Here is a 27,882-nt window from a genome sequence, read left to right on the forward strand (position 1 = left end):
CCTTGTAAGAGTAATACGGGTACCTGTAAGAGTCGTGCTCGTAGTTCATGCTTTCCGCAGATTGTGGTGAGTTGAATGGGCTCCGTCCTAGTAATGGGACCAGATGCCTAGTATTTGGACTGTTGCAGATTGTCGTGATATTTCCCATGTGTTGAACCCCAACGCCGGGCGTTGAAAGCGGATGCAGGTCCAACAAGCAGCCTCTGTCTTCCACGTGGAGATCAACTGCGCTACAACGCTGTCGTGGCTATCGGCCAGGACGCTTTCCTGGATCCGGGGCTGTCATGGACAGGGTTAGCTGTGGGCATGCTGGGGTTTGCCTGTATCCTTGAACCTACTGCCTCCCAGCACTGTGGCATCGCCCCGAGCCAGCACAAGCATCCAGCACACTCTGAGCTCAATGTCAGCCCATGGACCGAGCCCCAGGCGGACAAGGTGCAGCCCCCAGGTGTGATCAGACCAGTTGGATGCCTGTGCTCGTTTCCGCTCGGATAAAGAGACCCTTGATTCGTAGCCCACCAACAAGGCTCATCATCATACCGGGGAAGCAAAGTCGCTCCATCTAGCAGAAATGCTGTAGACTGCTGTAAGGAGCAACGAGCCAGCAGAAGGATGAGTGTTGGGATGCTGGTGTGAGTAGCATTCGAGACGTGTCAATTTCAGTCGCTCGAGCCATGAGGGCGAAGACTCGTAAGGCGTTCAAAAGGGGAAGTTCGAATTGCTTTTCGCCCCCTTCTCGTGCAATTGTGGAATGATGATGGTGAGGAGGAGAAAGTAGAGGCGGAAAATGGTGAGGGGAAGAAAGGGAGGAGAGGTGAAGAGCAGCACTTGCCGCAAGAAGCCTTCGCGGATGAATAATCTGCTACCTACGATTAGGTATCTGCAAGTACCATCAATCATGCGGTTATCACGAGTTGCTGTGACTCTGTTGCCGCGACAGTTAGAACTGTACAATCAGGGCATTCTGCTCTATTCCGGCTGAATGGTTGATATCCTCGCGGATCGGCCCGTGCAATTGGCCTCAACCCGGTCCAACACCGCGGAAGCCCGGCTCTGCTGCCCCAGTCTTGGAGTAGAATGGGATCGCCCGTGCGAGTAAGGTACATGTACAAAAGTGCACACTACAGCTTACAAGTAGGTATCATTGTACCCGAAGTAATCATATTCAGGCTGAGAATGTATAGGTGCAATGACACTCTACCTTACCATATACAGGTCGGGAGCTGTGCCGCGAGCTGTGCAAGGACGAGGTGTGAGCCGAGCCAGGAGCCCTGAAGTGCATTCTGAGACACATGACGGGGAGTCGCAGAAAGAAAAGGGAAAGAAAGACGCTTCGTGGGGGTTCAACGAAATGATGGCCTGAAGAATGAGTCAAACGGCGTCAACCTGTCATCCACACGTACCACTCCAAGAAGAGGCTCCAAGGCGCAGCATTGTATGAATCTCGACCACTGTTCAGGGGTCACAGGCCCGGCTGCGAGGGGCTGTGGTGCTTGTAATACAGACGTATAGAGTGGACGAGTACTTCATTTGCATCGTGCCCATCATATGTAATTCTACAGGGTAGCTGGTCGTCGTTGGATATGTAGTAATAAGACAACCACTGCCGGCCTTCTGTACACAGTTGTCATGATCCTTCGCGCCGCATAAAGACACATCAAGGCAAGCGGCAAACATTACAAATTCTAGTCAAGCGGCCCCCCCTCCTCCAGTTCCGCTTACACGCATCTTGACGCCTGCCTGTGCGGCCCATCCTCTGCGGGCTGAGCAGCCGAACGTGCGAGCGAGGCCCGTTCGTTCGTGCTGCCGCATCCCCCCCAAATCCCATAGGGCTGTGTCAATAAGGCTGCAGGAGAGAAGGTTTCCATCTGATCTTCTAGAAGCTGACGACACCGGCCACGAGGATGACTTCAGACACGCCCATGCACGTATTGGATGTGTGTGTGTGTATGTGGTTGTATGTGTGTCACGACGATTTTTCCGCCATTCTGGTGAACTCAGATCTGGTGAAGACGGGTGATACGGTGACGGTAAGGCTGTCTGTGGTCTTACACTACCTATGTACATGTAGCTATGTCAACCAGTTGCATCTGCGATATCATCTCGGAGGCAGCGTTGAGGTTAGTAGCCATGGTGCTCATAAGATATTTGGGCATCATCACTGTCATACCGAGCTGTGAATACGACAGGAGTTGACCCGAGTCTGCCAAAGCCGAGACTCCTATCGTATGGCAGAGGCGCAATACGATGCATACGTGGAAGCAGGCAGTTGTCTGGCGCACGATACTGCAAAAGTCCGCCCGATCCTTCATCGCGGGCTCCGGCATGCGATTCCCATAGGGCGCCGTTCCTGACGATTAGTTTCTACGGTGGCACATCCGGAGGAATAATGATGGTGATGACGGTGTTCGCGATATATGCAAGTCACGGTAGTGATCCAGAAGGAAAAGGGATATCTGATACTGTCTGCGGGACAGAGGCGTGCATGTATGAGAGCAACACGAAGCGACGGAGTACATGCAGGTTAGATGAAAGGCTTCGATATCGCCGGGACCAGAGAGAGACGTCATTGCCACTGGCAGGATTGGTGAGTCTTTGGTGTAAGGTTGCATCGCCTGAGTCCCTCCAGGCACCGGGATATCCTCCTCTATGACTTGGCCTGAGAAGCTGGACGTGATTCGTCAAGATGAACACAAATCAAGAGTCGTGAATCATGTCACTCGGCAGTCATGCCCATCCGCCGCGCATCTTTCTGACCAACAAAATGTCAAGCGAGGTCGCCGAACAACGGCCAAGGCCGAGCTCTGTCGGGTCATGTCTGATAGGCTGCCGCGCGTTTCGTATTGATGAGAGTCAAGACTGCGACTTTGTCAGGAGGGAAACGCATGCGCAAGAGCGCATGTCGGAGTGTATAATGACCTTAGGCTCTGTCGTTGAAGGCATCTCACGGGAGTTCAAGGCAGAATCCAGTGATTGAACTCATGAAGTCGGAAGCTCCATCGCTGTGCTGCTGCAAATTCCATAGACTAAGGTAAATTCATGCAGTAGAGCAATGTACATGCAATTGCATGCATCGTGAACTGGAGAATGGCTAACCCGTGAATTAACATCGTGGGGGTTGAGGATTCATTTGCCTGTCAAGGGAATTGCTATCCCGGCACAGAAGACACGTATGTATCACCACACAAAAAGCAGGTCATTCTTCAACACCCAGAGCTCCAAGATGGCCGCGCAATCTCCTCCTGGTGCTTACTATGCATGGCAGTATGTTGCCGTTGGAACCAGCCCCATGACGATGATGTTCTCATCTCTGCTCGGTTGCGCATCCAGCCGAGGCTCTGCTCTCCTCTGGTACGTGACATCTTGGTTTGTAGGAAAAGGGAAGCCCATCGTCCACGAGCCACAGCGAACCGATGGGTGAGATGGGCAGTGCGCGTTTCGGCCCCCCTCCAGTCCTCTCTCGCTTGCTGCTCATAGCGCTGACACCCCGTGAGGCTGGTGAAGCGAAAGATCCAGTCGATGTAATACTACCCCCATAGTGATACTAATCGCTTTCAATCACTTTACAGCACAATGATCGTTATTAGACGAGACATGGAACAGGCTCAGTACAGTAAGCACCGAGTAAAGAAAAAAAGGCTGCAAGCGAGGCCAGCAAATCAGATGAACTGACAAACTAACATGCTGTTTTTGCGCGGCCCCCTAGCACAGAATTGATAGCTTCAGCATTCTGGTCTCTCCGGGGTGCCCATTGGGTCGCTATTTTTATCTCGCCAGAGAGAGGCCGAGGGCTCGTTGGTGAGCTTCGCGGCGCTTACGGGGGGAATTGAACCCGGGGGCTTTGTCTCTTCGGTATTGCTGGCAGCTCTTGGGCCAGTAAGGAGAGCCGGCATCGTGTTCTCATGATGTGCCGTTGACAATCTCTGGCCACATGTCCCGAGTTTCCGTCTTCTTTGGCCCTGCTCGTAACTCATCGCCAGGCACATTTTGGCTCCTGGGCTGTTACAAGCGAGCAGTAAAATCAAGTAGTCCACCTCCCACCCCTGGCAGTCAACCAGCCAGAGATCAGCAAGCCGTCCCCATACTTACATGTAGTTGTCATAGGCCGGTGTAGCAGGGCTTAGAACGTCGTCCGGCAACCGAGGTCGTTATTTTGGGAATTCTGAAAAACGATAGTCTGGCAAATCAACGCGCTCCCATCAGTACTGCCTACCTAGATGGACAAAATCTACATCGAGCGATTGCGACGGGAAACGAGAATGTGAGGATCCGAGTCAAGCAAGGAACAGGATTCGCTTCCGAATCGCGTCCTTGGTATCAGAAGTAGGTCGTCTACCTGGTTTGCTGGGGGATCCATGTCATCATGTCGACCCGATAGTGTGAGGTAGATGAAGGGCAAGTTGATAGGCATGAGGCCGTGCCGTGCCGTGTTGAAGATACCTGGGGATTAGGATTGTTGACGCTGCTATTGTTTGTACCTCGACCGATTACGGCTTGTATAGATATGGAGATTCGTATATTTCCTGGAAGATGTGTGCCTTCACCCTCGATTTGGCTCTTCAAGGGACATTCAAGTGCCTAGTCAGGAAGTGTTCATTATACAAGGCCACCTAGGCACGTCGTAATTTGCATTTCCGTCGATTCCTGGGTGCTGGGAGCTGTGTGTTAAGTGACACCAACCCACATCAATCGTATGGCATTGAAACAAGGCAAGGCAGGGGTATTCAAAGAAGGACACGGATACAGTACTCTCGTAGGGCGCGCATCTTGTAACTCTAATGGAAATGTCACGGCCACGATGAGGCGGATCAATCATTGACAGGGACCTTTCCTGACCCCTCTTCCTCTGCCTCTTCCCCTTGTTCAACCAAAGCGTCACTACAGGTACTATCACCACCACCTAATACATACAGGCATATGAAAGTCCCCAGGGCTTCCGCGTGCTGGTAGTGGCTGCAACCACCACCAAAAGGACGCCAAACGCCAGGGATCACCCCTGGACGCTCACTGCCCGGTTAGACGAATACGGCATCCTTTCAAGGCGAAGCGGAAGCAGAATAAAGGTACGCACCACGTGGGGGCGGCAATAGAAGCAGCTCCCCAATCTGTGCATTTTCGACATGGGGGGGTTGAAGCAGGATGAAAGTGAGGCATGACCTTTTGGTCGGAACCCAGACCCCGGGTCATTCGTCAGGTCAGGGAACATGCTTGTATGTACGACGTGCAATCTACAAGCCGTACTATGTGCCCTCTAATACCACCATGGGCCCATGGTACGGGTACGGAGCATTGGAGATGAGATGATGGATTCCCTTTACCGACGGCACGTCTACCAGCATCATCTGTGCACACCTTGTAGGAGTTCTGGCTGGGGATGGGGAGTTTCCCCGGCCACTGCTTTCTTCGTCTGATGTCTTGCACTCTTCATGTTCCTTCTGATCTCCGCTGGTGTACATGTTTCGCCGACACGACAAGGCAGATCGAAACAGCCAACAATTCGGCAACTGGGATGGTGATGACAGCTTCACACATTTGATCATGCATTCCTCAGAACATGACGGCCACAGCAAAGCCCGGCTTGGAGTCAGTCGCCCTGCTCTCGGCCACCACTTACAGGCTGCCCCGGTTTGTTGCCTCGCCCATCCGAAGCACAACCAGAAAGCCAACAAAATGCTGGGTTTGAGATTCGTGAATGTGGCAGTACGCCTTATCACACAAAACTCGGGGAATGATTCACCATGAATCCTCTTCAGGCTCAGGACCCAATCTTTTTTACCTTTCTTGCTCAGTTCTGTGCAGAGCCGGCTGCCGGTGCGTCGATGAGATTGGATGGAGACGCCGAGGAGGAAGAGGAATTGCCACGAGGCTCTGCATCATCCCGCACGGCAAAAGTGGAACAGAAGAGGACCTCGCGAACGAGGCATTGATAATGATGACAATTCTGAGCAATTACTCAGATAGAGCACCGAGTGACTCGCTTGAGTCGTATTGTATCATCCTATACATACCAACATACATACATACAGATTAATCACCATGCAGTGGCTGCCATTAAGGATGCAGCAGCGGCTGCCACTCAACCCACTGAGTTACCAAGCATCGCCATGGTGGCACACGCTTCCATTGCCGGTAGCCTCTTCGATTGGGCTGACTCCCAAAGAGAATAAGGAAGAATATGAGGATGCAAAAAGACCAAGCCTCAGCCCTACGGGGAACCGCTTCTTGATCAAAAGCGGGCAAAGGCCACGCCCCCAAAAAGACAGGGGGGGCTCCGTCAGCCACCACCCAAAATACATACATCCCCAGCACATGGATTCAAGACACACACACACACACACACACACCCCTCCATCTCCATCTCACATCCTGCCCCCCCTACCTAGTAATAACTTACACCCACGCAGTTGGCCCAGTAGTAATGACAAGTACAAGGGGCCATGGGATGACAGGAGAAACGATTTCTGCTTGGCCTCTCTTTTTTTCCTTTCTTGGTCAAGGCAGGGGGGGGGGGGGGGGGTGTATGTGTGCGTCTCGTAGGGCACGCGGCCGGGCTAGACTGGGCTGTACCTGTTAGTTAGCCGTATCCATCTGCTAAAGAGAACCAAGCACCAGAGGAAGGACAAAGAAGGGTAGGCGGCTCGTCATCTCACGCCGGAACCAAGGGGGGTGTATATGCCGTGTGAGTGCCTGGGAGGGATCCCGGTTCCATGGAATCCTGGGAAGTCTGGTCTCGATGTTGGCGAGACTGAGAAAGAACGTCGTTTTGGGACTATGTGTGTGTGTGTGTGTCTCGACTTTTGGGGTTCCGGATATATAAGGCCGCTTTGCTTCGACCCAGGGCATCGGATCTACCCATTGCTCGGACAGAACAACTTCACACATCAACAAGACAAGAACAGCTCTTCTACTCTTCCAATACACCTATATATCTTATATATATCCTCAACACATCCTCTACTCTTCAGCTCATCAACCCACCCACAAACACAACTTCTATCACATACAACAGCAACTCTATCACCCACAACCTTCATACTACCAACGGCTTCACAACATCTTCCATCTACACAACCAAAACTCACAATGGCTGCCTTTGCTACCTCCTTCGACGCCTCCATGGCCCTCGTCGACTCTGCCCGAAGCGGCTACAACATCGTCTCCGGCCCCAAGACCGGCTCTGGCTCTGGCTCCAGCTCCGGCTCCGGCTCGTCTTCAAACGGCCGCCAGCCTCAAGACTACTAGTCTGGCTTCTTCCTCATTCCTCATACCATTGTTACAATATTGTTACATTATATTGTGTTTTCCCCCTTTTGAAAGAAGCATCAAAGCAGCCTTCGCGGGCATTTCTTTGCTGGCGCATGGAGAACATCGGATAGACAAAACCACAGAAAACCCACAACAACAGACTACCACCAACCCCCCCGGAATAGCTCAACATCAACTGAAACGACGCGGCGGCAACATGTCCAATCTTTCATCGGCGTCGGAGCATTCAACTTTGCCTCCCCTCTGTATTTGTATCGGCATCAGGATGGATATCTCTTCATCAGCAGGACCTTGCTTTTTTCTCCCTCTTTTCCCTCGCCCTTTTTGCTTTCTACTTTACGATCTTTACGCGGCGTTGGACACATTGTACGAGAAACAAACAAACATGCTGCAAACGGCAGCCAGTATAGAGATGCGGATTTGGGTTCGGTCAACTGTTCTTCTTTTCTTTGCTTACTGGGTAGACCATGGAAGCTTTACGGCATTGGACGCAGCTGTGTCTAGTCTTCTTTCTTTTCTTCTGTTATCTAGAGTGTAGAATAGTCTCATAACACAAGTTGTTTTCCTCTTGATCCTTGATTCATTTCCATATTCACTACTTGCCCACGCAGAATCTGAACGCACACGTTAGCATCACTCGAACCATCGTCTGCCAGATAAACAGCACAGACTGCGTCACTCACTTTTCAAACACCACACCCAGCACGTCTTCCACATCCCCAGCCTCGCCCTTGCCCGTGATGCGCGCCAGGCAGTCCGCCGCATAACGCAGATACTCCGCCGCCAGCACCGTATCCGCCTCGACTCCCTCATCCTCCGGCCTCGCTTCCGCCAGGAACTCCTCCAGGTGGCCCCTGCACCTGGCCAGGAGCTGTGCCTGGCGCGCCGTCACACCCAGCAGATCCTGTAAATCAACGGGCATCTCTGTCATTTGCGAAAAGGTGCCTACCATGGCCTCTGTCAGGGCGTGAATGCCCCCGGGATCCTGGCTCTGCTCGGCAGAGCTCATGCTGCTGGCCTCCTTGCACGAGATGGCGGCTATATGTGTTGATGCCAGCTCTGGCACCGTTTCGCCTAATGTTTGACGAAATTCATCTAGCAGCCGTTGCAGCTCCGTTGGACTGACCGTGTCTCTCTTGTTGACCACAATCAGGCGGGCCTGGGCAGCGGCCGCAATATCCAGCGTCTCCTGGTCGAAGAGAATGGTCGGCCCAGACGGGCCGCTCTCGAGCGAGGCCAGGACGACGACAATGTCTGATTCCTGTGCTTTCTGCCTTGCCCGCCGGATTCCTTCTCGCTCCACGGCCCCGACCGGGCTCGATGGACCCAGATCATGGCTCGACCTGAAGCCGGCCGTGTCCGCAAACGAGCACAGGTATCCTCCAATATCGAGGCTGGCCTCCACAATGTCTCGTGTGGTGCCGGCCTCGCCTGACACAATCGAAGCCTCACGGCCAACGATCAAGTTCATCAGCGAACTTTTGCCCACGTTGGGCGGCCCCAGCAGTGCTATCCGGATGCCGCTCCTCAGCAGCTCGCTCCTCTGGCCGCCCCGTTCGTGCAAGCGTATGCCCCGGAGGATGTTGTCTACAATCTCTGCCACGTTGTGAAGCAGGTCAGCAGGAGACTCATCGAAATGCTGGTCCTCTGAAAAGTCAATGAGAGCCTCAATCTCGCCTCGGGCCAGGAGAAGCTCTTCCCTCCAACCTTCGTAGGTGCGAGCCAGTTTTCCTGAGGTACCCCTGACTGCCGCCCGCCGCTGCTGCTCCGTCTCTGCAGAGAGAATGTCTCCCAGAGACTCAACTCGTGCGAGATCCAGTCGATCATTCAGGAACGCCCTCTTGGTAAACTCCCCAGGCTCAGCGTATCGAATCCGATGCTTCGAGGGACACTGAGGGATAGCTGCCAAGACGGCTTTAATGGTGGCTGTGCCGCCGTGGATGTGCAGCTCCAGGACATCTTCCCCTGTTACAGTCTTGGGTGAGGGAAAGAAGAGAACGACTGCTTCTGAATCTAACACGCCTCCACCGCCTCCCACAGCTTTGGGACCGAGAAGCGATCGCACAGTCGCATATCTAGGCTTTGGCAGGGTCTTTGACGGACAGAGGGCTCTGTATATCTGAGAATAGCAGCAGAAACAGCATGCCTGGTTAGTACATGTACGTTGTGGTGCTCGGATGGGAACATCTGATCCGCCAACTTACATCAAGACATGACGGGCCAGAGATGCGAATCACGGCGATTCCAGCCTTGCCCTGTGCTGTTGAGAGCGCATAGATGGTGTCATTGGTACCAGCCCCGAACCCACTACCACTGTTGGGCTGCTGAGACACGATGGATTGAGCAGCGTTGGCTGAGAACGGCCTCAGGCTGCGGCTATATGCAGCTCGTGGGCATGAGCTTGAGGGCGAGAGCTCGCATATCCTGATCAATGAGGCAACACCTGAAACTCGTCTGCAGGTGTGAGTCAAGTGCTGTAGCAGCAGGCTGTGGCGGCGCATGGGCGTGTAAGACTTGAGATGGAGCAAGGCTGTGGCTATGAAACTGAATGGTGGCGAGTGCTCATTGCAGTAATCTGTCGAGATGAGGCTGGTGGTGATGGGCGCGAGTGGAAAATTTCAGCAATGCTGAAGTGAGAGATGCGTCCATGCGTGTACATGACGCCTGGCAGCATCAACCAAGCATGAGCGGCGAGGAGTTAGCGGAGAGACACGACCTCGAGACCCATTTACAGCGCCTTTAGCGGTCTCGAAGCCTGAAATGTGCACTAAAGCCAGCCAAGCGGATCGGATCCATTGCGGGAGCGTTGTTCGACATGCCGCGATTGATTGAATCTCGACATTCCAATACTCAATGTCATGCTGATGGCTGTCAAACGGTTAGACGCAACCTGGACACGACAACCGAAGCAGCTCACATATTAAACCAAAGTCTTCCAAAGGACACTCTCTCACTCAAAACAGACATTAGCCACACAGAGCCATGGCCCCCACTGCAAACTCCCACGGCCGCTCTCACAGCCTGCTGCTGCTTCAGCGGCTTCTGAATTTTCGTGATGCCGCCAGCCCTCTGACTCTCCTCCTCGACAATCTCGAACAGCCCGCCCGGCCAGTCATTTCAGAGCTCATGACAAGGGCAAAGGTACTTTTCTACCCATACGGACTCATCGCCACGGCATGAAACAGGCGGACTGACACTGCGGTAGCTGGCAAAGACGAAAATCATCTTCCTGTCCTTCTGCACGGTCCGCAAGCCGCGGGATGCAGACGTCTTCATCAAAGCCGCTGGGAAAGATCTCAACGCAGTGAGCCGGGAGCTCCTGGCACAGTATCCCTCATTTCAGCCAGCCAATATCAAGGATAAGACTGCGCAGAGTAAGTGTGAAGCCCAGTGCTCTCTCTACGTAGGACACATGACTGAGCGAAACCCATATAGGAGCCGTCGTCTTCATCGACTCATTGAATTCTCTCTCATCGACGGCCACCCAGTCTCTCGCCATCTTCCTCTCAAGCATCATCACCCCCGTTGTTTCCATCGTGGGCGTATATCACACCGATGTGCCCGTCATCCTACCAAAGTCGTCCAACGAATATGAGCCTCACCCATTTAGGCTGCTATGCCACCTAGCCACAGCCATCCTCACGCTGTCAAACCTGCGTCAAGAGATTGAGCGGCAAAAGGCGCGCAACAGAAGCGTCGTAGAGCCCGAATGGGGCCTCAAGGAACACCGCGAAGGCATCCTCATCGGCCTCGCAGAGAAGAGCAAGTCCGAGGACGATGCGGGCGTCGTCATCAGCATGGAGCTACGCAGGAGGAGCGGACGCGCTGTCGACGAAAAGTTCATTCTCATGCCGGCAGCAGCAGCAAAGTCCCGGCTGGGCAAGCTTTGTCTTCTCACGGACCATACCATGTTCAGGAAGCCGGATGCCGAGCGGGGAGACGAAGGAGAGGAACAGCCAGAGAGCACGTTTAATCTGGGACTTACGGAGAAGCAGCGCAAGGATAGAGAGGGCATTGTGCTGCCGTACTTTGATGCGCAGACGGATATTGGCGCCGGCGAGGGAGGAAGAATCTTGTACGAGATGGGCAGGGAGGATGATTTCGATGATGAAGAAGACGAGATATGAGGCAGACAAGCTTTGTAATCCAAAACGTCAAAGTGATTCACCGGCAGATTACAAAATCAGGCAGGTCTCCATTTGCTTCCTCGTGGTGAAATCCGAGTGCTCAATGGTCGTCCATCTGAAGACGCACGGCCACGCTGAATCGCTCTCAACACTTTCATAGCGCGCAACTAAGGCGCATAGCACATGAACATGAAAGGTCGCGCCACCAAAATCCCACCTCAGCCACACTCAGCACCTGCAACCCCAGGAACCAACTTCCAGCACAACAGAACATCTCGAGACGATATACATACAGCCTCTGCCTCGATCGGCGCTTCTCCTAGCAATCTGTCCGTTTCTGCTGCGTGCGCCTCGATACTGACAAAGAGTCCCGTCGTCCCCAGTCACCATCTCGACAAGCAATCTCCTCTGAGGGTCGAGCGTCTTCTTGACACGTTTCTTCGCAGAGCCAACGAGTCCAAGCTACGACACATTGCTTCTTCTTCTTCTTCTCCTCCTCCTCCTCCTCTTTACCACATCTTCCAACCCAATCGCCTCTCGCCATGATTCGCTCAACACAAATCTCGAGGCTAGATGGTATGCGCAACAAACCTCCCCCAACGAACCAGCCAAAAGAGCATCATCCTGCAGAAGCAATACTAAACACCCCACGCTCACAGGCCTCATGCTCTGCGCCTCCGTCGACGACGAAGCCCAAGTCCGTCCATGACCCTTTCCCCTTTCTCTCCCCCCCCCCCCCCCCCCCCCCATCAATCTAACGCAAAACTTCTTCCCCAAAACCGCCAGTCCGACGCCGCCGCCCTCAACGAAGTAAAGCAGCAGCTCCGCCAAATCCTCCGCAAGCTCACGCCCACATCGGAGCCCCAAGCCTCCATCGAATCGACCTCGTCCCTCTTCACGATCCACTACCTCATCGACTCCGCCGTCGTCTTCACCGCAATCTGCGAGCGCTCCTACCCGCGCAAGCTCGCATTCACCTACCTCGCCGACCTCGCCCGCGAGTTCACCACCACCTACACCCAGCAGGCCATCCACAACCCGGCCCTCCGGCCCTATGCTTTTATGGAGTTTGACAACTTCATCGCAAAGACGAGGACCACCTACGCCGACGCCAGGGCCGCGCAGAACCTCGACAAGCTCAACGATGAGCTGAGGGACGTCACCAAGATCATGACCAAGAACATCGAGGATCTGCTCTATCGCGGGGATAACCTGGAGCGCATGGGCGAGATTAGCAGTCGCTTGAGGGACGATAGCAAAAAGTACCGGAGGGCGGCCGTGCGCATCAATTGGGAGCTCATGCTGAAGCAGTACGGCCCCTTTGCTGGATTGGGCTTCTTCATCTTGCTCTTCATCTACTGGCGCTTCTTCTAGATGGGCTTGTCTTTGGCCACGGAGAACAAGAAAGCACAGCAAAACGCGAGAGGAGGGGGGAGGGTTGGGGATAGGACAGGCAAACAGAGGCGACACGGGGATGGGAGGGCAATATCGAGTTATCAATGCGCAAAAGACAGCGGGAGCGTGGCGTTGATGGATATCCATTATAATCTATGTACAATTATGCAGTCATGCTTTTATACACTATCAGTGTCTTGATCCTGCTTCTCGTCTTCTCCCGGCATTTGCTTCCTGCCTCTATCGCAGCGCTTCTCTTCATACTGTACTAATCTTGATCCATTGTTCAATAAAGGGGGAATAATAATGCCACCGTAACCTTATTCGCCGCAAACTCCGTATTCAGATGCTTCGCTAGAGCTCCCATCATAGACGTTTGTATCGTCTCTATACCTCTATGCATCGTCTTCTGCCTCAGGGAAGAATAACTCGGAGCCCCAAAAAGTGTCTGCCCTTGTCCTTTTCGTCGTCTTAGGAAAAGTAGGCGAACCAGGAGACTCTTCATGTCTCCTCGACCTCTTCTTTCTCAGCTCCTATGACATTTTGTTGTTCGTTTGCAACACACGTCATCACATGATTCGGCAATTACTCTCTGTCGCCGCTGAAGTCGGTAATGGAATCGGCAACTTGGATGGTCCATGCTGCCACTCGAGATGCTCTTGCAACGATTTGACGTCGTCAAACTCCTCGTCCGGGCGATATGCTTCCTCGTCGTCGTCTTCGTCCTGCGGCTGTTCCCCAATCGCCTCGCAGAGTGGACATCGCAGCCTAGCCTCCCAATCTCCATGTCTTGGTACAATATGGTTCGCAATCGCCACGGGAGCGAAGATGACTTGTTTCTGATGCTGGCCACAGTGAGTCACGCCCGTTGCTTGCCAGTTCGAGGCGTTTGGCAGCAACGATACCGGCGCGTTTGACGAGCCGGGCGGCGATGCCTGGGTAGAGGTTCGCACCGTCGGCATGCGCTCCAGATCCTCCCAGACCAGATGCCCGTCGCAAAAGTCGCAGACGAAGGCAATGTCTTGTTCCCCAAATCGCTGAAAGGTCCCCACGCTCTTGCATGCCAGAAGCTCCTCCGCATAATATCGCTGGTAGGAGCCTTCGTCGGGCTTGTCTCCGGTCCTCGAGTTGCGGAGAGGGGCGCGTTGCTGCCGTTGCACGATATACGCCCCCAAACACAGCTGCGATGCCTCCCGCGCTGATGTGAACACTCGCATTGCCGCTCGGCACTGAGCCCGATGCAGCTCCCGCTTGAGCGACTGTGTCTCGCGCACCCAGGTGGGATCGATGGGACCGCCGGATCGGCTCCAGTCTTTCAGCTTCTCCGTCAATGCCTGGAACTTGGCCCGAATCGCGCGCAACTCCTCTATTGAATCATCTAGCAGCAGCATAAACATGTTAGTCAACCCAAGCAGCCCGGCTGATGATAGGCATCCCGGCATCAGGAAAGTTCTCACGTCTGCGGTCGTGCTCGTATTGCGAGCGCCCGTTGACCAGCGGCCCGAGCTCTTGAAAGTCCTTCCGGGCCTCGTCCAGCACAGCGTCCAGCGCACGCTCCTGCTCGCGCTCGTCCTGCCCCCAATGGCGCTTGTCGGAAAAGCTGAGGATTCGCTGGCCGTCGGTGATGAGATTCGCAATGTCTGCCAGCAGTGTCCCGACCGAGTCGAAGACGCCCATTGCTCTGGTGAGGAGGAAGCGAGAGGATGTCTGGTGGTTGTCGTTGGCATGCGAACCCCGCCTTGCAGCTGACTGAGCGAGGCAGGTTGGCTAGGCCGGAATCTGATGGGACGAGGGAACGCACAGCGTGTGACACGGCAAGCCAGGCGCGGCCGGTTTACTTATGTATCGAGAAACGAGAGTCGAGAACCGACAACCGCTCGTCAAGGGGCCTCGAAGAGCACCCGTCGACGGGCGCGTCGCATGGGGGGGAAGATGCTCCACGGTTGGGTGAAGCTTCTGTGCAGGACACGACAGGACAGGACGTGGACGTGGACGAGATGACGTAGCGCCGGTCGAGGGCCGTTTATTACTATCAAGGTACCGTCGTAGGGGTTCTGGATAGACGGGCCGTGCAATCTTCAACGGAGAGCTGTGGCTGTGGCCAGCATTCGGTCGTCGAACCCCAGACGGGTGGACTGAGTCGCAAAGACGCACGAGAGGCGAGGCTGTGCTGCGCTGCAAACGGTGGGCCGGAGGCTATGGCGGAAAGGGATAGAAATGGACAAGGCAAAGACAAGGCAAGACAAGGCAGGGCAGGGCGGGATAAGTCGGGGTAAGGGATATACGAAGACGCAGGACCAATGACGCACGCTGCTGGACGGAACAAGCAGAAGAGATGGACAATGCGGCAGAAGAGGAGAAGAAGAAGAAGAAGAAGAAGAAGAAGAAGGCAGCTGGACAAAGAAGGGAGCAGCAGGCGAGCAACGAGGGTCGAGAAGTAAAGAGACTGGAGACAAGTTCGGAGAGGGATGGAGATGCAGGAGTGGGCTGGATCTGGGTGTCGCCGGGAGAAACTGCAGGTGAGCGCTTTACAGTCAGGTCAGTATTGGTTACTACTGTAGCTGGAAAGGCCACAGCGCCGAAAACAACAGGAACCAGACCGGAACCCTCTGAGTGAGAGTGATGGGGTCGAGCGCTATCAGACGGGCTCGATGCCGCTGGTTGGAGGCCTTCGGTGGTCCTGTGGGGGAAGAGAAATGGCGCTGGAAGGGGCGCCGGCTTGCTGGGAAGATGCAGGGCAGGGATCCCTCGAGTTCTGCAGGGGTCTCGCGACGCTGTGACGCTTCTTCCCCATGCTGAGCCCGTTCGACGAAGTTGCACTATTCATGCATGTTTGATGACGCCACCTTTTGGGTAATAGAGGATAAGAACGTTGAAGAAACAGATCAGTATGAGGAATGATGGTTTGATCGTCAAGAGGGAGTTCAGCGTGCAGGTAACGTGGATGGAAGACCAGCTACTGCTCATACATAGGGCTGATGGAAGCCATCATCCCGGGCAGCAGAAGCAGCAGTTCATCCGTTGGTGCGTCCGTCAGCTCGTGTTTGGGGGGGGAGAGCGAACAAGACTGGCAGCTGGCCAACCTGAAGCATTTCCCTCCCCTCCTCCTCCTCCACCCTTTTCTGCATCGTCCATCCTGAAACAAGAGCTATTACGGGACTAATACAGGCGTGAGGCCTCATCGAGGGGCTGGAGTTGGCTTGTTATGTTCCTTTGACAGCTCGGCTGATGTTCTTGCTCCCTGGTACTGCACATACCTCACATAGATGTGCCTGGCGATCCGGCTATTTTTATCTCCTCGGTATTAACCTTAAAATCGCACAAGAATCCCATAGCACCTGACATGTTGGCCCTCGCAATTTCACTTGCTAATCGTCTATAATCGGCTGGCCATGAAACCCCAAAGCAAGAAGAAAAATGCAGCTGACCAGTATTCAAGTATCTACTACTATGCTACCTACCTACCTAGGTAGGTACTAATTCGGTGCGGTGGTCGTACATGAATACTCGAAAATGCATATGCACGCCTATTTTCTCTTCGTCGCCTGTCCGGCATCAGCTCCAGTCGCCGTGGCCCCCTCCTTCTCCCCGACAGCATCTTGAATAGCAGCAACAACCTTGTCCTTTCCCTCCTCATCCTTCTTCTTCTCGGCAACTGGTTCATCATCATCACCGCCCTGGCCAAACTCGTTGACGCGAGAGTAGTCGACCCTGTAGGCCCAGCGCTGGTAGAGGTAGATGAAGAAGATGATGTCGTCTCGGAACGTCGCCAGGCGATGCAGAAAAGGCATCTTGATGGTAAAGGCAAACAGGTCGTCGATGAAGGTGTTGAGGAACTTGTACATCATGGCCTTGGCGGGCATGTGCGCCACGCTCTTGAGTCGGTAGTTGATGTACAGAGAGGGCACCATCATCAGGAAGCCATAGGTGTAGACAGAGCCGACAAGCGTGGTGATGACAAACGAGTACCACGACTTGTGAGACTCGTAAACCAGCGAGTAGATGCCGTAGGCAATCAGCAGGGGCACTGCCAGGATGTACATGTACTTGAAGGCAATCTCGTCGTACTCCTTGGTCTTCTCCTCCGTCTCGGTCAGCTTGTGCTTGTCTTCAAACACGAACCAGTACGGAAGAAGCGAGCCCGGGGGTGTCTCTCGGAAGCGGACGTTGACGACGGTGGTGATTTTCCAAAACTCGATAACGATACCGACGACCTGCGAGCCGAGAATCATCCAGCTCGTGTTCTGCGAGTTGTCGAGAAGATACAAAAAGATGACCGTCTGCATGAAGACGTTGGCCAAGATGGAGCGAACGGAAATGCCGACATTGTCCTTCTTCTTGCGGTAGTGAGCAATATCGGATCCAAAGGCAAGCGTCTCCAGGATCATGTGGGCAACGCTCACGACGGCGGTGATGCCGAGCAGGATGGGGTTGGTGTCAATGAAGATTTCCTTGATCATTTCGATCTCGGATCCGTCGCCGCCGCCGGGGACCGGGTTGCCCAGGGCAGCTTGGCGAGCGTTCTCCTTTGAGTTTTGCTCGACGGCAGCCATTGCATAGAACTTCCAGCCAGGCATGTTGTCGAGGTCGATGTGAAGCGGCAGCTCCTTGACAGTCTCGTTCAGAACCGTCATCTGGGACTTGAGCTGCCAGAACGTGTTGACAAACAGAGTCGGGTCTGTGAAGACTTCAGTTAGCTCCATCACTTGCCGATTATGGAGGGGATATAGTGGCAACATACAGTACCATCCATTCTGGCCCGTGCCATCACGCGCGCCAGTTGCCTCGAGGCGAAGGAACCTCTTGAGCGCTGGATGAACAGTATCCAGATCCTTTACACCAAGACCGGGCACAAGGGAAAAGCTGGCATTCTGATGGTAGTAGCTCGCAATGACGGGGCCCGACGTGTCTTCTTCCGGTTCCTCTGCGGGAGCGGGGAGGTCCTCCAGCAGATTCCTCGTCTTGGCCACCTTCTTCTTGGGCAGATACTGGGTAAGAGGGTGCGCAACGTGGTACGCCCGTCCGGGATCGAAGTTGGGCAGATAAGGGTCGAGAACGCTTCCGGAAAGTCCAATGTAGAAGTGACCCCAGAGCGTGCCATTGTTGCGCACGGGTTCCGGCACGGTGAAGGTGGTGTCGACTGACCGCTTGTCCGTCTTGTTGTTCATGTGGAACCGTGACTCGTTGAGCACGACATACTCGGCAGGGACCTGGGCCAGCGGGACGGGGTTGGGCGAGGGCGAGATTGTGACGACGACGTCGACGTAGCTGTCCTGGGGCCAGATGGGGGCGATGGTCTTGGGAATGTGTCTGTAGGTGGCGCCTTCGTCGAGGTGCTTGGGCCGCAGCTGGTAGGGCGGGATCTTGCCCATATTGCCGGGCACGGTGATGGTCTCGCCGGTCTCGGGATGGGTGGTGGTGACGCCCGTCTGATCCTTGGCCATGTAGAAGCTGAGGAAGATGTTGAGGCCGAAGTAGAAGGCGATTCCCATGATGACCTTGTTCATGCTGATGCCCTACAAGACGCGCGACAGCGAGTCAGCACACAATTGACCAGCGACAGGCATCGCAATTCACCGAGGATGAGGGCGTCTCGACTTACACTTCCCTGGTCCTGCTGGCGCCGTGCCGCCTGGCCCGCGGGCCGCTGCACTGCTGTGTCGGGCATTGCGCAGACTGTCGAGCTGTGTCGCGGGAGACGCAGGCAGAGTCAGACGCCTAGTTGCCTTGCAGTGGTAGTCCGGAGAGGAGCTGTTCGCCCTGGAAGCAGAAGAGGCGAGGAGGCCGTTGCGCGTTGACGTCGTCAAATTGTGCAAGATGGCCTTTCGCAGAGCACCAGCAGCTTTGTTGAGGTCCGTACTCCATTTCCATGATGGGACTAGACTGCTGATTGCAGAAAGTGCAAACTGGTGCATGTACAGTTGTCATACTGTGTGACGCAGAATGGTACCTGAGGGGGCGGCAGGCGGCGGCAACCGGAGGAAATCGGCGCCGTTGGACCCATCAGGCCGGGTCGGCGAATCAGCGGCGGGCTCCGTAGCACGAGAGGGAGTTGAAAGAAAGAGAGAAAGAAAGAAAGGAAAGAAAGAAGAGGAAAAGAACCTCATTCCCTCACGCTGAATGTGAGTGGAAGCAGATCATTCATCTTAGTGAGTTTCGCTTCGCCTCTGGGGCCTCTTTGACCTCAGACTATAGGTCGAACCTTGAGGCCTCGGTGATTGTCAAATCGTCTTCTGTGATACATTGTCCCTGATGCGGCTCCCAGAGAACGAACGAGGCAAACCGCCCAGGTGATGCATCTGGAGGCTCTTCTTTGTGTCGACATGTATACATAGGCCACAAAATGGCAAGACTTGATGCGCATGGTTTTTCATCACGGTATCAGTGCAACTCTTTGCCTCAGTCCGGTACGACCTTGGCTTGTCTACCAAGGTAGGTCGGTATGTACACAACGAAAATAACATCTACCTACGTACAAATCCGATCTCGCTCCCTCCACCGCAATGAATGGCACAGCCTCATGTAATGGCGGTATGCAGATATCGAGCCTCGACTTGAAGGACAGCGAACAGCACATCTGTCACTTTTGTGTGCATCCTATCAAGCACAACAGCAAGCCGACTGCCTTGTTAACAGCGAATCCTGAGGTTAGAATCGCTAATGTCTTTCACCGGGCGTGTCCTGCTGACCTTGGTGGTTCGTCGTGCTAAACCACCAACTTGAACCACCACCTACGCCCTGTGAAACCGGCAAATCTTCAGCCAATGAGAACTTGATATTACGAGATAAAGAGAACAACCGAGATCCGTGTCCCAGTGACAGAGAAGCACCCACAAAGGTGCCCAAGTAGGCCGCACCGAGGTCACCGGCGAGCGGATTTGGCAATTCTGGAAATTCCCCCATTCGCACTGGCGCCCCGGCATCTGTCACCCAGACTCCCGCCTTGTCCTGACCGAGCCAAATGCTCACCCAATGACAGGCTAATCTTCAGTCACAATCCAGTGAATTACTTACTAAGATATGGGGGACCGGCGGTGGCCGATGGCTGCCGGGGGGGTCCCTCAGACTAGCGGCAGCCCGTTTGCGCCGCCCGGACTGGAGTTTTGGACCGCAAATTCACATCCGCAGCGTTGCAGCGTCATCGCGCCCCAGTCCCTACTTTTATATCTAGCCGCGACTTCGCCACCTATTTTGCATCTTTCCCATCTTCATTTCTAGTCTTCTTGTTCCTAGATTTCTCTCTTCTAGTCTCTCATTTGACAAAGAGCGAAATATATTACTGCTGACACGCACACGAATCAAAGAGCTGCTGTAGCCTCGCTCTCCTTACGCCGTCTTGGCCCTTTTAACGCCCAACCACTCCTTAGGCGTCTACACCCAACTCTGTCCTGTGTCACCACAATCCTCGTCCTTGATCCTACCTACTTCAATCGAAGACCTCAGTCGACCTCGACCGCATTTCTTTATTTCGACACCTTCCTACGCCTCTCTTCCTGGACCCCGCCAAACTTTCTCAACTCCAACATCAATATCCCCCACCATGACTGCTGATAGCTCCGTCATCGGCCAAAACGGCTCCTCCAACGGCACCACAAACGGCACCACAAACGGCACTCCCCGAACCAAGATCTGCGTATACTGCGGCTCAGCGGCCGGAAATGACCCGGAACATGTCGAAGTCGCCCGCGAGCTCGCCCGCGTCATGGCTGAAAACGACATCGACCTCGGTAAGCCCTACAAGAAAACAACCTCCCCTCTGTTTCCCCTCCTCCTCTTCTCCTACCACCAACACTAGCTAACCTCCTAATTCCCTTACTGCAGTCTACGGAGGCGGCACCGTCGGCCTCATGGGCGAAGTAGCCAAGACCCTCTGCAAGCTCAAGGGCCCCGACGCCGTCCACGGCATCATCCCCGAGGCCCTCGTCAAGTACGAGCGCGACGGCACCTACCAGACCATCAACACGGAGAACCAGTACGTGCCCACCGAGTCCGAGTACGGCCGGACGACCGTCGTCAAGGACATGCACACCCGCAAGAAGCTCATGGCCGAGGAGGTCTTCGCCGGCGGGCCCGGCAGCGGCTTCATCGCCCTCAGCGGCGGCTACGGCACCGTCGAGGAGCTCTTCGAGACCGTCACCTGGAACCAGCTCGGCATCCACAAGCGCGGCATCTGCCTGCTCAACATCAACGGATACTGGGACGGCATCATCCAGTGGGTGGACAAGGCCGTCGAGCAGGGCTTCGTCAAGCTGCCTAACAAGGATATTCTTGTTACCGCCAACAGTGCAGAGGATGCCATTCTGGGACTGATGAACTACCAGGTTTCCGAGGGTACATTCAAGCTGGAGTGGGGCACGCAATGAATGGGATGTATTAGGGGTTCGGGTAGGATAGGATATAGAAGTTGAGCCTGCAAGGCAAGAGGAATGGCTGGATGCCTCAGATTTCACTGTCGATTGGGACTCATTGATTCATGATGTTTTACTGTCTTTTGGTCGTTCTGTTTGGCTCTGTTGTTCCTTGCTTGGTTCTGAGGGATATCCATGGCCTTGTTGCGTGGCTCTTCATTTGCGGTATAGAAGGTCGGTTTTCCAAGAAAGATATATATATCCATAGACAAGCTTTCAATACGTCATTGTAAATGTCATGATTAGGTATCTGTTCTCTTTTACGTTTTGCATTATTGCTTCGTTTGTATCAAAACCTCACTGACTGTGCTGTCCCGAGCAGCCTCTAGTGATGCGTTCATCTACACAAATATCTCCCATCCTCTTCATCAGTGCACCGGTCGTCTAGCTGTCGACATCCATGCCTTCGGCCGCAGTCTCTCCCTCTCCCTCTGCCTCGCCACCTTCACCACCCTCGCCTCCTTGGCTCTCGCTGACGCTCTCGATCCAAGTCTTGACCTCGAAACCGTCGTATAGCTTAAAGGGCTCGATGCTCGGCCGGCCCTTGGGACCCTCTGTCAGACCCACCAATCCCACCGATGTGTTCTCGACCGTCAGCTCCTTGTCCTGTACCAAGCTCTCCTTGAGCGCCCTGAGTCCGTGCTTGACCAGCTCCTCCTTGGAGCAGTCGGCAAACTTGTCAATGTTGCGCTCGAGATATGTCCTGGCCATCTGGCTCCGCGCGCCAATGGCAAACGCCACCATCTCCTCCGTCATGCCCGACGGCTGGAACTCGAACAGGTGCGGGCCGTTCTCGTCGACGCCGGCCACCAGCAGCCCGATGCCGTACGGCCTCTTGCCGTAGACCTGGGTGTTGATCTGTGCCTTTTCGCCAATCATGCCGACCAGCGTGTGTATGGGTATCGGGCGGCCGTACGTCAGCCGGTGGCCCAGGCACTGCTGCTTCATGAAGTTGGACAGGACGCGGGCATCTGACGTGAGGCCGGCGATGGCAATGGCGGTGTGCTCGTCAATCTCGAAAAGCTTCTTCTGGTACGACGACAGTTCCTCTGCGTTTCGCTGTTGCGGCATCAGGTCAGCCTTGCTTGGACTTCCCGGACGCTCTGCTGCTGCTTTGTGCCGTTACGCTGAGGGGTAGTGTGTGGGAAACTCGCCTTGACGGCAAACAGGCCGACGTGTGTTTTGCTGGCAATTCCGACCACGACTGATCCTTGCTTGACGGCCTCGCCGGCATATTCGATCTGGAAGATGCGGCCCTGCGGCGAGCTGGAGGGCAGGGGCAGGTCAGGTCAGCTACTGGGCGAGCTTGGAGCAAGCTGGAGGGGCTTCCACGTACAAGGTGACGGAATCGTTGTCGTAGTTGTTTCTGAACATGGTGACTCGCTGCGATCTGAGACTTTTGGAAAACAGGGAAACGAGAACAGGATATTGTTTGCAACGGCGCAGCGACGAGAAGGGAAGAGGGCCGTTTGGAGCTGGCAGGCTTGGTTTGATGCGGGAGACGCATCCAAGATCCAAGATCCAGGCAACCTAAGCTTCGTCGCCTTGCCGTGGCTGGAGACGCAGTCGTGGCTGGTGAGTGGCGCGGCTGCGTTAGTCAGCAGTTGCAGCTGCACGAATTCACCAGCACTGTTTGAGCTTGTACGGAGCATGGTGAACCGGGTCGGAAGAAACCGAGCTGGAACTCGACAGATATCGACAACAGGTTCATCATGACTACCTACTCGCAGTTAGGTCATCGCCCTTTGAACAGACTTGATACATCATATGGCAGTAAAATAATTTGGAAATCATCGAAAAGTATCTCATAACATGTACATGAATCCAGTACTACCATGAATGCCAGGGTCTGATCGCTCAAGCTCACAGCATGCCCATCCAATCGCCTCCGAGAGCGGCCGGTGCGGAGTCGGGCAGCGTCAATGCAAGATCGATGTCGTGCCTGAACTCCGGCAGAATCTCTCGAGTTGTCATATTTTGACTCACTTTGAAATCAATATCCTCAACTGCTCCCAGAATTGCATCGTCGTCGGTGCCCATTTGAGACCAGTATCTCCGTGACTCACTCGGAGCTGCAGCTTTGAGTGGCTTATAAGTTAGTACTAGTAAAATAGTCGCCGATTTCATCGAGCTTCAAATTTAGACCCTTTTTTGCAAGCCGCTCACTCACTCCGCCATTCTCACTCATCCCACGGCCGTCCCCTCCGGTCATACAACACCAATCAATCAGGAGAAGAAGGTAGAGAAGCATAAAACATGCCCTCCAGAGACGAAGTCACCTACTTCGGGGCCGGGCCAGCCCTGTTGCCCACCTCCGTCCTCGAAAAGGCCGCCCAGGCACTCGTCAACTACAACAACACCGGCCTGGGCCTCGCAGGTATTCCAATCCCCATCTCAAACCGCGTCACTCTGTAACAAGTCAAAAGTCCCCAGCTGCTGAAATTGAAGCTGGGCAGAGCACTCCCACCGCTCCGAGATTGCAAACACCATCATCAACGAGGCCAAGGCCGACCTGGCCGCCTTCCTCGACATCCCCGACGACTATGACATCCTCTTCATGTCTGCTGGCGGGACCGGCCAGTTTTCTTCCACGGCCTACAACCTGGTCGGCACGTGGGTGGCCAACCGGCGGCGCCGCATCTTCGGCACGCCCCGGGAGGAGGGCGACGGCAAGCCGGCCGAGATGCAGCAGCTGCACGACGCCGTCGAGAACGATCTCAAGATGGACTACATCATCACCGGCAGCTGGTCGGCCAAGGCCGCGGCCGAGGCGGCCAGGCTGTACGGCCAGGACCACGTCAACGTCGCCGCCGACGCCCGGCTCGTCAACAACGGCAAGTTCGGCATCATACCCGACGAGAGCACCTGGAAGCTGTCCGAGGACGCGGCCCTCGTGTACTATTGCGCCAACGAGACCGTCGACGGCGTCGAGTTCCAGGACTTCCCCCAGCGGCTGCTGCCCAAGCCGAACGGCCAGGGCCCCATTGTCGTGGCCGACATGAGCTCCAACATCCTGTCGCGCAAGATCCCCGTCAAGAACTTCTCCGTCATCTTCTTCGGCGCCCAGAAGAACCTGGGGCCGGCCGGCATCACCGTCGTCATCATCAAGAAGAACCTCATCGCGCCCGTCTCTGAACAGCCCTCGGCCGCCATGATGAGGCACCTCGGGCTCGCGATCCCGCCCATTATCCTGCAGTACGACTCTATCGCCAAGAACAACAGCCTTTACAATACGCTCAGCATCTTTGAGTAAGTTCGCTTCTGTCTGCTCCTCGATTCATCCACGAAAGCACGTGCTAACTCCCCCGTGTCAAAGTGTCTACATCGCCGGCCAAGTCCTCAAGAAGCTCCTGGACACTTACCCCGACAAGGTCAGCGGCCAAGAGGCCGTCGCCAAGCAAAAGGCCGACCTCATTTACGGCGCCCTGGACGCCCATCCCGACGTGTACCGCGTCGTGCCGGACAAGTCGGTGCGCTCCAGGATGAACATCTGCTTCAGGGTGACCAAGGGCGGCGATTCCGAGACTGCTGAGAAGGACTTTTTCGCTCAGGCCGCTGCTCGGGGCCTCACCGGGCTCAAGGGACACCGCTCAGTTGGCGGCGCGCGTGCCTCCAATTACAACTCCATTTCTCTGGAGGGAGCGCAGAAGCTGGCTCAGTTCATCACTGATTTTGCAAAGGCTCCGTAAGAGGTTTAAATCTTGAGACGGGTGCGTCGGTCAAGTGACGGACTAAGTAGGTGTCGGTTTTGGGTCAGTGAGGGCGTTTTCAAGGCATGCATCGATAGGACGATGCGAGTCTATATGTGTACATGCACCATGGCGTGTATCTGTATAGGCATATCTACGAATCAACTGGGAAAAAGGGTTGTCCAATCTCAACATGTGCGACACCATGGCATCGGTTATATGGCAAGGAGGCAAAAACATTACATCAAATACAGACGTGTCTATAGCCATTATCGAGCTATACGATTCCTTGACACGAAGAGTACCTGGTTTCCTGGCTTCGTAAATCGACATGCCGTAGGATTGCGCAATCTGTATGTCTCTATAACAGTACCGTGAACGCCCATACCAGTTCCAAATCAAAATGTTCCTCCATAAACCTACGCCGCAAGCTCATCAATCTCCATCTGATCGTCCAGCCTCCTAGGCATGACTTTTTGCCTCACCACCGGACCGCTCGCATCCGCCTTTGCACCGCCAGCTGCATCAACGTTCGCTTCTCCAAATGCCCTCGCGTCTTCTTCGTCTCCATCCTCGTTCCCCTCCTTCTTCTCAGCCCCATTCACCCCCCTCACGATCCTCATCCCCGCCGGGATCTCGACTCCCCAGTCCTCCTCCAGCCTCTCTACCAGAAACTCATCAAAGTCGCCCGCCTTCCTCCTCTCGTGCGCGCTCCATGCTGACGCAAGCCACTCGGGATCGTGTCGGCCCTGCGCAATGTTCTCCGTGTACGCGGCGCAGTCGTAGCGGAAGCTGTCGTCATTCATCAGCGACGCGAGGTCAGGGCGCGCGTCTGCCGTGCCGGCGTCGAGAATGTGATCTCTGTCGGGGAAGAGGGCTAGAATCTCCGCCTTGTCGGCTTGGTCTAGGCATGACCATGCCATGGGGTTGCATAGGATGCTCTGCTCGTCTCGTTAGACTTGGTCATGGCTTCCACCCACAAATATCTTGACCAGGCGACCCAGGGTGAATAACGTGAGTGGGAAAATAACTGAAAAGGGTGGACTAACCCTCAGATTCGCCGTGGCTAGAGGCGACTTTGGATCCTTGATGATACTCTCGGCGTCCCATTTCGGCTTCCTGGGCGCCTTCTTCTTCGCAGGGGTTCTCCTCTTTGGCCGTCGAGGGATGAATTTGGACTCGTCCTTGGCTGGCGATTCAGCGACCTGGGTGGGAGTCACCCTGCGCCGCAGTCGCGCAGGCGTGAATGGCGACTCGAGCTCGGAAAGCGACGAGAGCGTTGAAGACGGCGGTATCACGGCCTCGTTGGGTTCTGGCTCTGCGTTTGATTCTGGTCGTGGAGTTGGCTCTTTGTCGGCCGGCGCTGAGCCCGTTGCCGACATTTTTGGGTGGTTTGATGATGGGGGGGCTGAGGTGTTGGGATGAGGCTGTTGATGATGTCGGTTGTGCGTGTGTCGTTTGCTCAAGGCGTGGTGAGATGAGTTGTGAAGGTTGGAGAAGTTGCCATGGCGCTGAGGGTGCCAAATTGATGGAATATGAGCACAGAGAAGGCGATTGATTGCTTTATGATGTAAAAAAAGAAATACCGGATGATTCTAGCAAGTTTAAATCACGTTGAAATTGTTAAGATGAAAGTAAGATATGTAGCATCGGATTCGCCCATGATCTCAATATAGAGCTCTAGGGTAGCATATATTTCGGGTGTTTTCAATAGACGATTGTAACTCTGCAAACACGCCGATGCAAGTAAATCTAAGGCGCGTCTTATGGTGGGAAAAAGGTCAAGGATGTTACAAGACCCTCGGCAGGTTTCCATGGAACAGCCATTCAATGCTGTTGGCGATCCTTTGGGGCTTTCTTTCAGACAACTCCATTGCATTCACAAGTCCTAAACACTCCCAAGGCTTTAAGTGATCCTGCGTAACGGACAGAACAATATGTCTATGTTTACTTGCCACAAACCGAGTCATTACTCTCATATTGATAATACCGTACAGTTGTCTCGACCAGTACTTGCGTCTCAGGCTGCGTCCCCCAAATAGCAACCTTACATCACACAAGATGATATCACGGAACTTGACTCCGCAACGTACTACGCATTATCTACAAACTCTTGCTATTCTTAACGCTGTAGACACTAGAGTCCTTCCAAGCAGCATCAATACATCCATCTTGGACCCATTGAATATTCAGCTTGTTCCACGAATCATTCATGTTCCCTCTATAGGATTCTCGACAATAGCGGGTGTGACTTTACAAGATAGTAATACATGGACACCCCATGCAGACTGACATTATCCCTCCAATTTAGCCGGTATATTATGAGCCACAAGCCCCATCCCAACGATGATCGACCACCACCGCACAGGGTTCAAGCAGCTTGCACTCTCATTTGATAGCTACAGGTACCTACCCGGCAGAGTCGTTTCCTTGGAGTAGTGCAGCTCTTCGCTATTGAATTGCTTGGAATGACAGATATTGACGATTCGCCTCAGCTTACAGACAACATGTTCTAAACTGCGCTCACAAGAGCGGAGAGAGACGGTAACCACACGACGGATTGCCTCGACGCACATTCACTACACTTTGAATGCATACGATGATAAAAATCATCAGCAAAATGGAGAGTCTATCTAAGCAACCATGCTATACTCCAGAGCTGTGGCTGGGCATCTCCTCTTCCTCTTGTCCACTTCTCCACACTCAACCCCATCCTGCCCCTCATTCGTGATGCCGCAGTCTGATATCACCCAACTTCGGCTCAATCGCCTCCGAACCAAAATGAGCTTGCATGAACTCCCGTCTATCTCTGCACACGCCCATCTAAGCTATACTCATGGTCTGACCTATGCCCAAAACTCTGGAACATGAGATGAGATAAAAAGCTCTGCTAAACCTCATCCATGTGAACAGCGCCAGGACTTATCCAATCCCTCGATTACACCACCAGAGCAGCTCACATCTCACAACAAGCAGCTCACCCTTAAAAAAGCCTCC

At 54.3% G+C, this 27,882-nt stretch overlaps 10 protein-coding genes across 10 annotated transcripts; 5 read left to right on the forward strand and 5 right to left on the reverse strand.

Moving 5' to 3' along the window:
• The first annotated feature begins 6,910 nt into the window (after positions 1–6,910).
• Positions 6,911–7,525, forward strand: TRIREDRAFT_121337 (uncharacterized protein). Its single transcript, XM_006964418.1, has one exon. It carries the CDS (start codon positions 7,084–7,086, stop codon positions 7,240–7,242), a length of 159 nt encoding a protein of 52 aa, XP_006964480.1. The 5' UTR covers positions 6,911–7,083; the 3' UTR covers positions 7,243–7,525.
• Positions 7,526–7,945: 420 nt separating this feature from the next.
• Positions 7,946–9,229, reverse strand: TRIREDRAFT_60402 (uncharacterized protein; the record flags this gene model as incomplete). The annotated part of the gene is made up of 1 exon (XM_006964605.1): positions 7,946–9,229. A coding segment is annotated over one exon (1,284 nt), but the record flags the coding sequence as incomplete, so codon positions are not given.
• A 935-nt stretch (positions 9,230–10,164) lies between these two features.
• TRIREDRAFT_121338 (uncharacterized protein) lies at positions 10,165–11,438 on the forward strand. Its single transcript, XM_006964419.1, has 3 exons — positions 10,165–10,407; positions 10,472–10,640; positions 10,702–11,438. The coding sequence occupies exons 1-3, from the start codon at positions 10,249–10,251 to the stop codon at positions 11,391–11,393; spliced, it is 1,020 nt and encodes a 339-aa protein (XP_006964481.1). The 5' UTR covers positions 10,165–10,248; the 3' UTR covers positions 11,394–11,438.
• A 244-nt stretch (positions 11,439–11,682) lies between these two features.
• Positions 11,683–12,767, forward strand: TRIREDRAFT_77038 (v-SNARE protein; the record flags this gene model as incomplete). Its single annotated transcript, XM_006964420.1, has 3 exons — positions 11,683–11,969; positions 12,053–12,090; positions 12,180–12,767. Exons 1-3 carry the CDS (start codon positions 11,936–11,938, stop codon positions 12,765–12,767), a joined length of 660 nt encoding a protein of 219 aa, XP_006964482.1. The 5' UTR covers positions 11,683–11,935.
• A 590-nt stretch (positions 12,768–13,357) lies between these two features.
• Positions 13,358–14,465, reverse strand: TRIREDRAFT_106321 (uncharacterized protein; the record flags this gene model as incomplete). The annotated part of the gene is made up of 2 exons (XM_006964606.1): positions 13,358–14,166; positions 14,246–14,465. 2 exons carry the CDS (start codon positions 14,463–14,465, stop codon positions 13,358–13,360), a joined length of 1,029 nt encoding a protein of 342 aa, XP_006964668.1.
• Positions 14,466–16,315: 1,850 nt separating this feature from the next.
• TRIREDRAFT_60319 (uncharacterized protein) lies at positions 16,316–18,295 on the reverse strand (the record flags this gene model as incomplete). The annotated part of the gene is made up of 2 exons (XM_006964607.1): positions 16,316–17,466; positions 17,530–18,295. 2 exons carry the CDS (start codon positions 18,293–18,295, stop codon positions 16,316–16,318), a joined length of 1,917 nt encoding a protein of 638 aa, XP_006964669.1.
• A 1,754-nt stretch (positions 18,296–20,049) lies between these two features.
• Positions 20,050–21,151, forward strand: TRIREDRAFT_22076 (uncharacterized protein; the record flags this gene model as incomplete). Its single annotated transcript, XM_006964333.1, has 2 exons — positions 20,050–20,515; positions 20,610–21,151. The coding sequence occupies exons 1-2, from the start codon at positions 20,329–20,331 to the stop codon at positions 21,149–21,151; spliced, it is 729 nt and encodes a 242-aa protein (XP_006964395.1). The 5' UTR covers positions 20,050–20,328.
• A 429-nt stretch (positions 21,152–21,580) lies between these two features.
• On the reverse strand, positions 21,581–22,657 carry TRIREDRAFT_121343 (proteosome alpha subunit protease; the record flags this gene model as incomplete). The annotated part of the gene is made up of 3 exons (XM_006964608.1): positions 22,533–22,657; positions 22,351–22,462; positions 21,581–22,255 (listed from the first exon to the last, which is right to left on the reverse strand). Exons 1-3 carry the CDS (start codon positions 22,568–22,570, stop codon positions 21,581–21,583), a joined length of 825 nt encoding a protein of 274 aa, XP_006964670.1. The 5' UTR covers positions 22,571–22,657.
• A 550-nt stretch (positions 22,658–23,207) lies between these two features.
• On the forward strand, positions 23,208–25,176 carry TRIREDRAFT_121345 (uncharacterized protein). Its single transcript, XM_006964421.1, has 3 exons — positions 23,208–23,573; positions 23,653–24,445; positions 24,513–25,176. The coding sequence occupies exons 1-3, from the start codon at positions 23,453–23,455 to the stop codon at positions 24,883–24,885; spliced, it is 1,287 nt and encodes a 428-aa protein (XP_006964483.1). The 5' UTR covers positions 23,208–23,452; the 3' UTR covers positions 24,886–25,176.
• A 317-nt stretch (positions 25,177–25,493) lies between these two features.
• TRIREDRAFT_41362 (uncharacterized protein) lies at positions 25,494–26,102 on the reverse strand (the record flags this gene model as incomplete). The annotated part of the gene is made up of 2 exons (XM_006964359.1): positions 25,494–25,826; positions 25,935–26,102. Coding segments are annotated over 2 exons (501 nt in total), but the record flags the coding sequence as incomplete, so codon positions are not given.
• Between the last annotated feature and the right edge of the window lie 1,780 nt (positions 26,103–27,882).

This window comes from Trichoderma reesei (genome assembly GCF_000167675.1).
Source record: "Trichoderma reesei QM6a unplaced genomic scaffold TRIREscaffold_7, whole genome shotgun sequence".
NCBI lineage: Eukaryota > Fungi > Ascomycota > Sordariomycetes > Hypocreales > Hypocreaceae > Trichoderma > Trichoderma reesei.

Bases quoted from the DNA above. Each gene is read 5' to 3' on its own strand.
- TRIREDRAFT_121337 (XM_006964418.1), top strand. From the start codon at position 7,084: ATGGCTGCCTTTGCTACCTCCTTCGACGCCTCCATGGCCCTCGTCGAC.
- TRIREDRAFT_121338 (XM_006964419.1), top strand. From the start codon at position 10,249: ATGGCCCCCACTGCAAACTCCCACGGCCGCTCTCACAGCCTGCTGCTG. The intron at 10,408-10,471 runs GTACTTTTCTAC...ACACTGCGGTAG, and splicing joins AGCTCATGACAAGGGCAAAG to CTGGCAAAGACGAAAATCAT. The intron at 10,641-10,701 runs GTAAGTGTGAAG...AAACCCATATAG, and splicing joins CAAGGATAAGACTGCGCAGA to GAGCCGTCGTCTTCATCGAC.
- TRIREDRAFT_121345 (XM_006964421.1), top strand. From the start codon at position 23,453: ATGCCCTCCAGAGACGAAGTCACCTACTTCGGGGCCGGGCCAGCCCTG. The intron at 23,574-23,652 runs GTATTCCAATCC...GAAGCTGGGCAG, and splicing joins CACCGGCCTGGGCCTCGCAG to AGCACTCCCACCGCTCCGAG. The intron at 24,446-24,512 runs GTAAGTTCGCTT...CCCGTGTCAAAG, and splicing joins AATACGCTCAGCATCTTTGA to TGTCTACATCGCCGGCCAAG.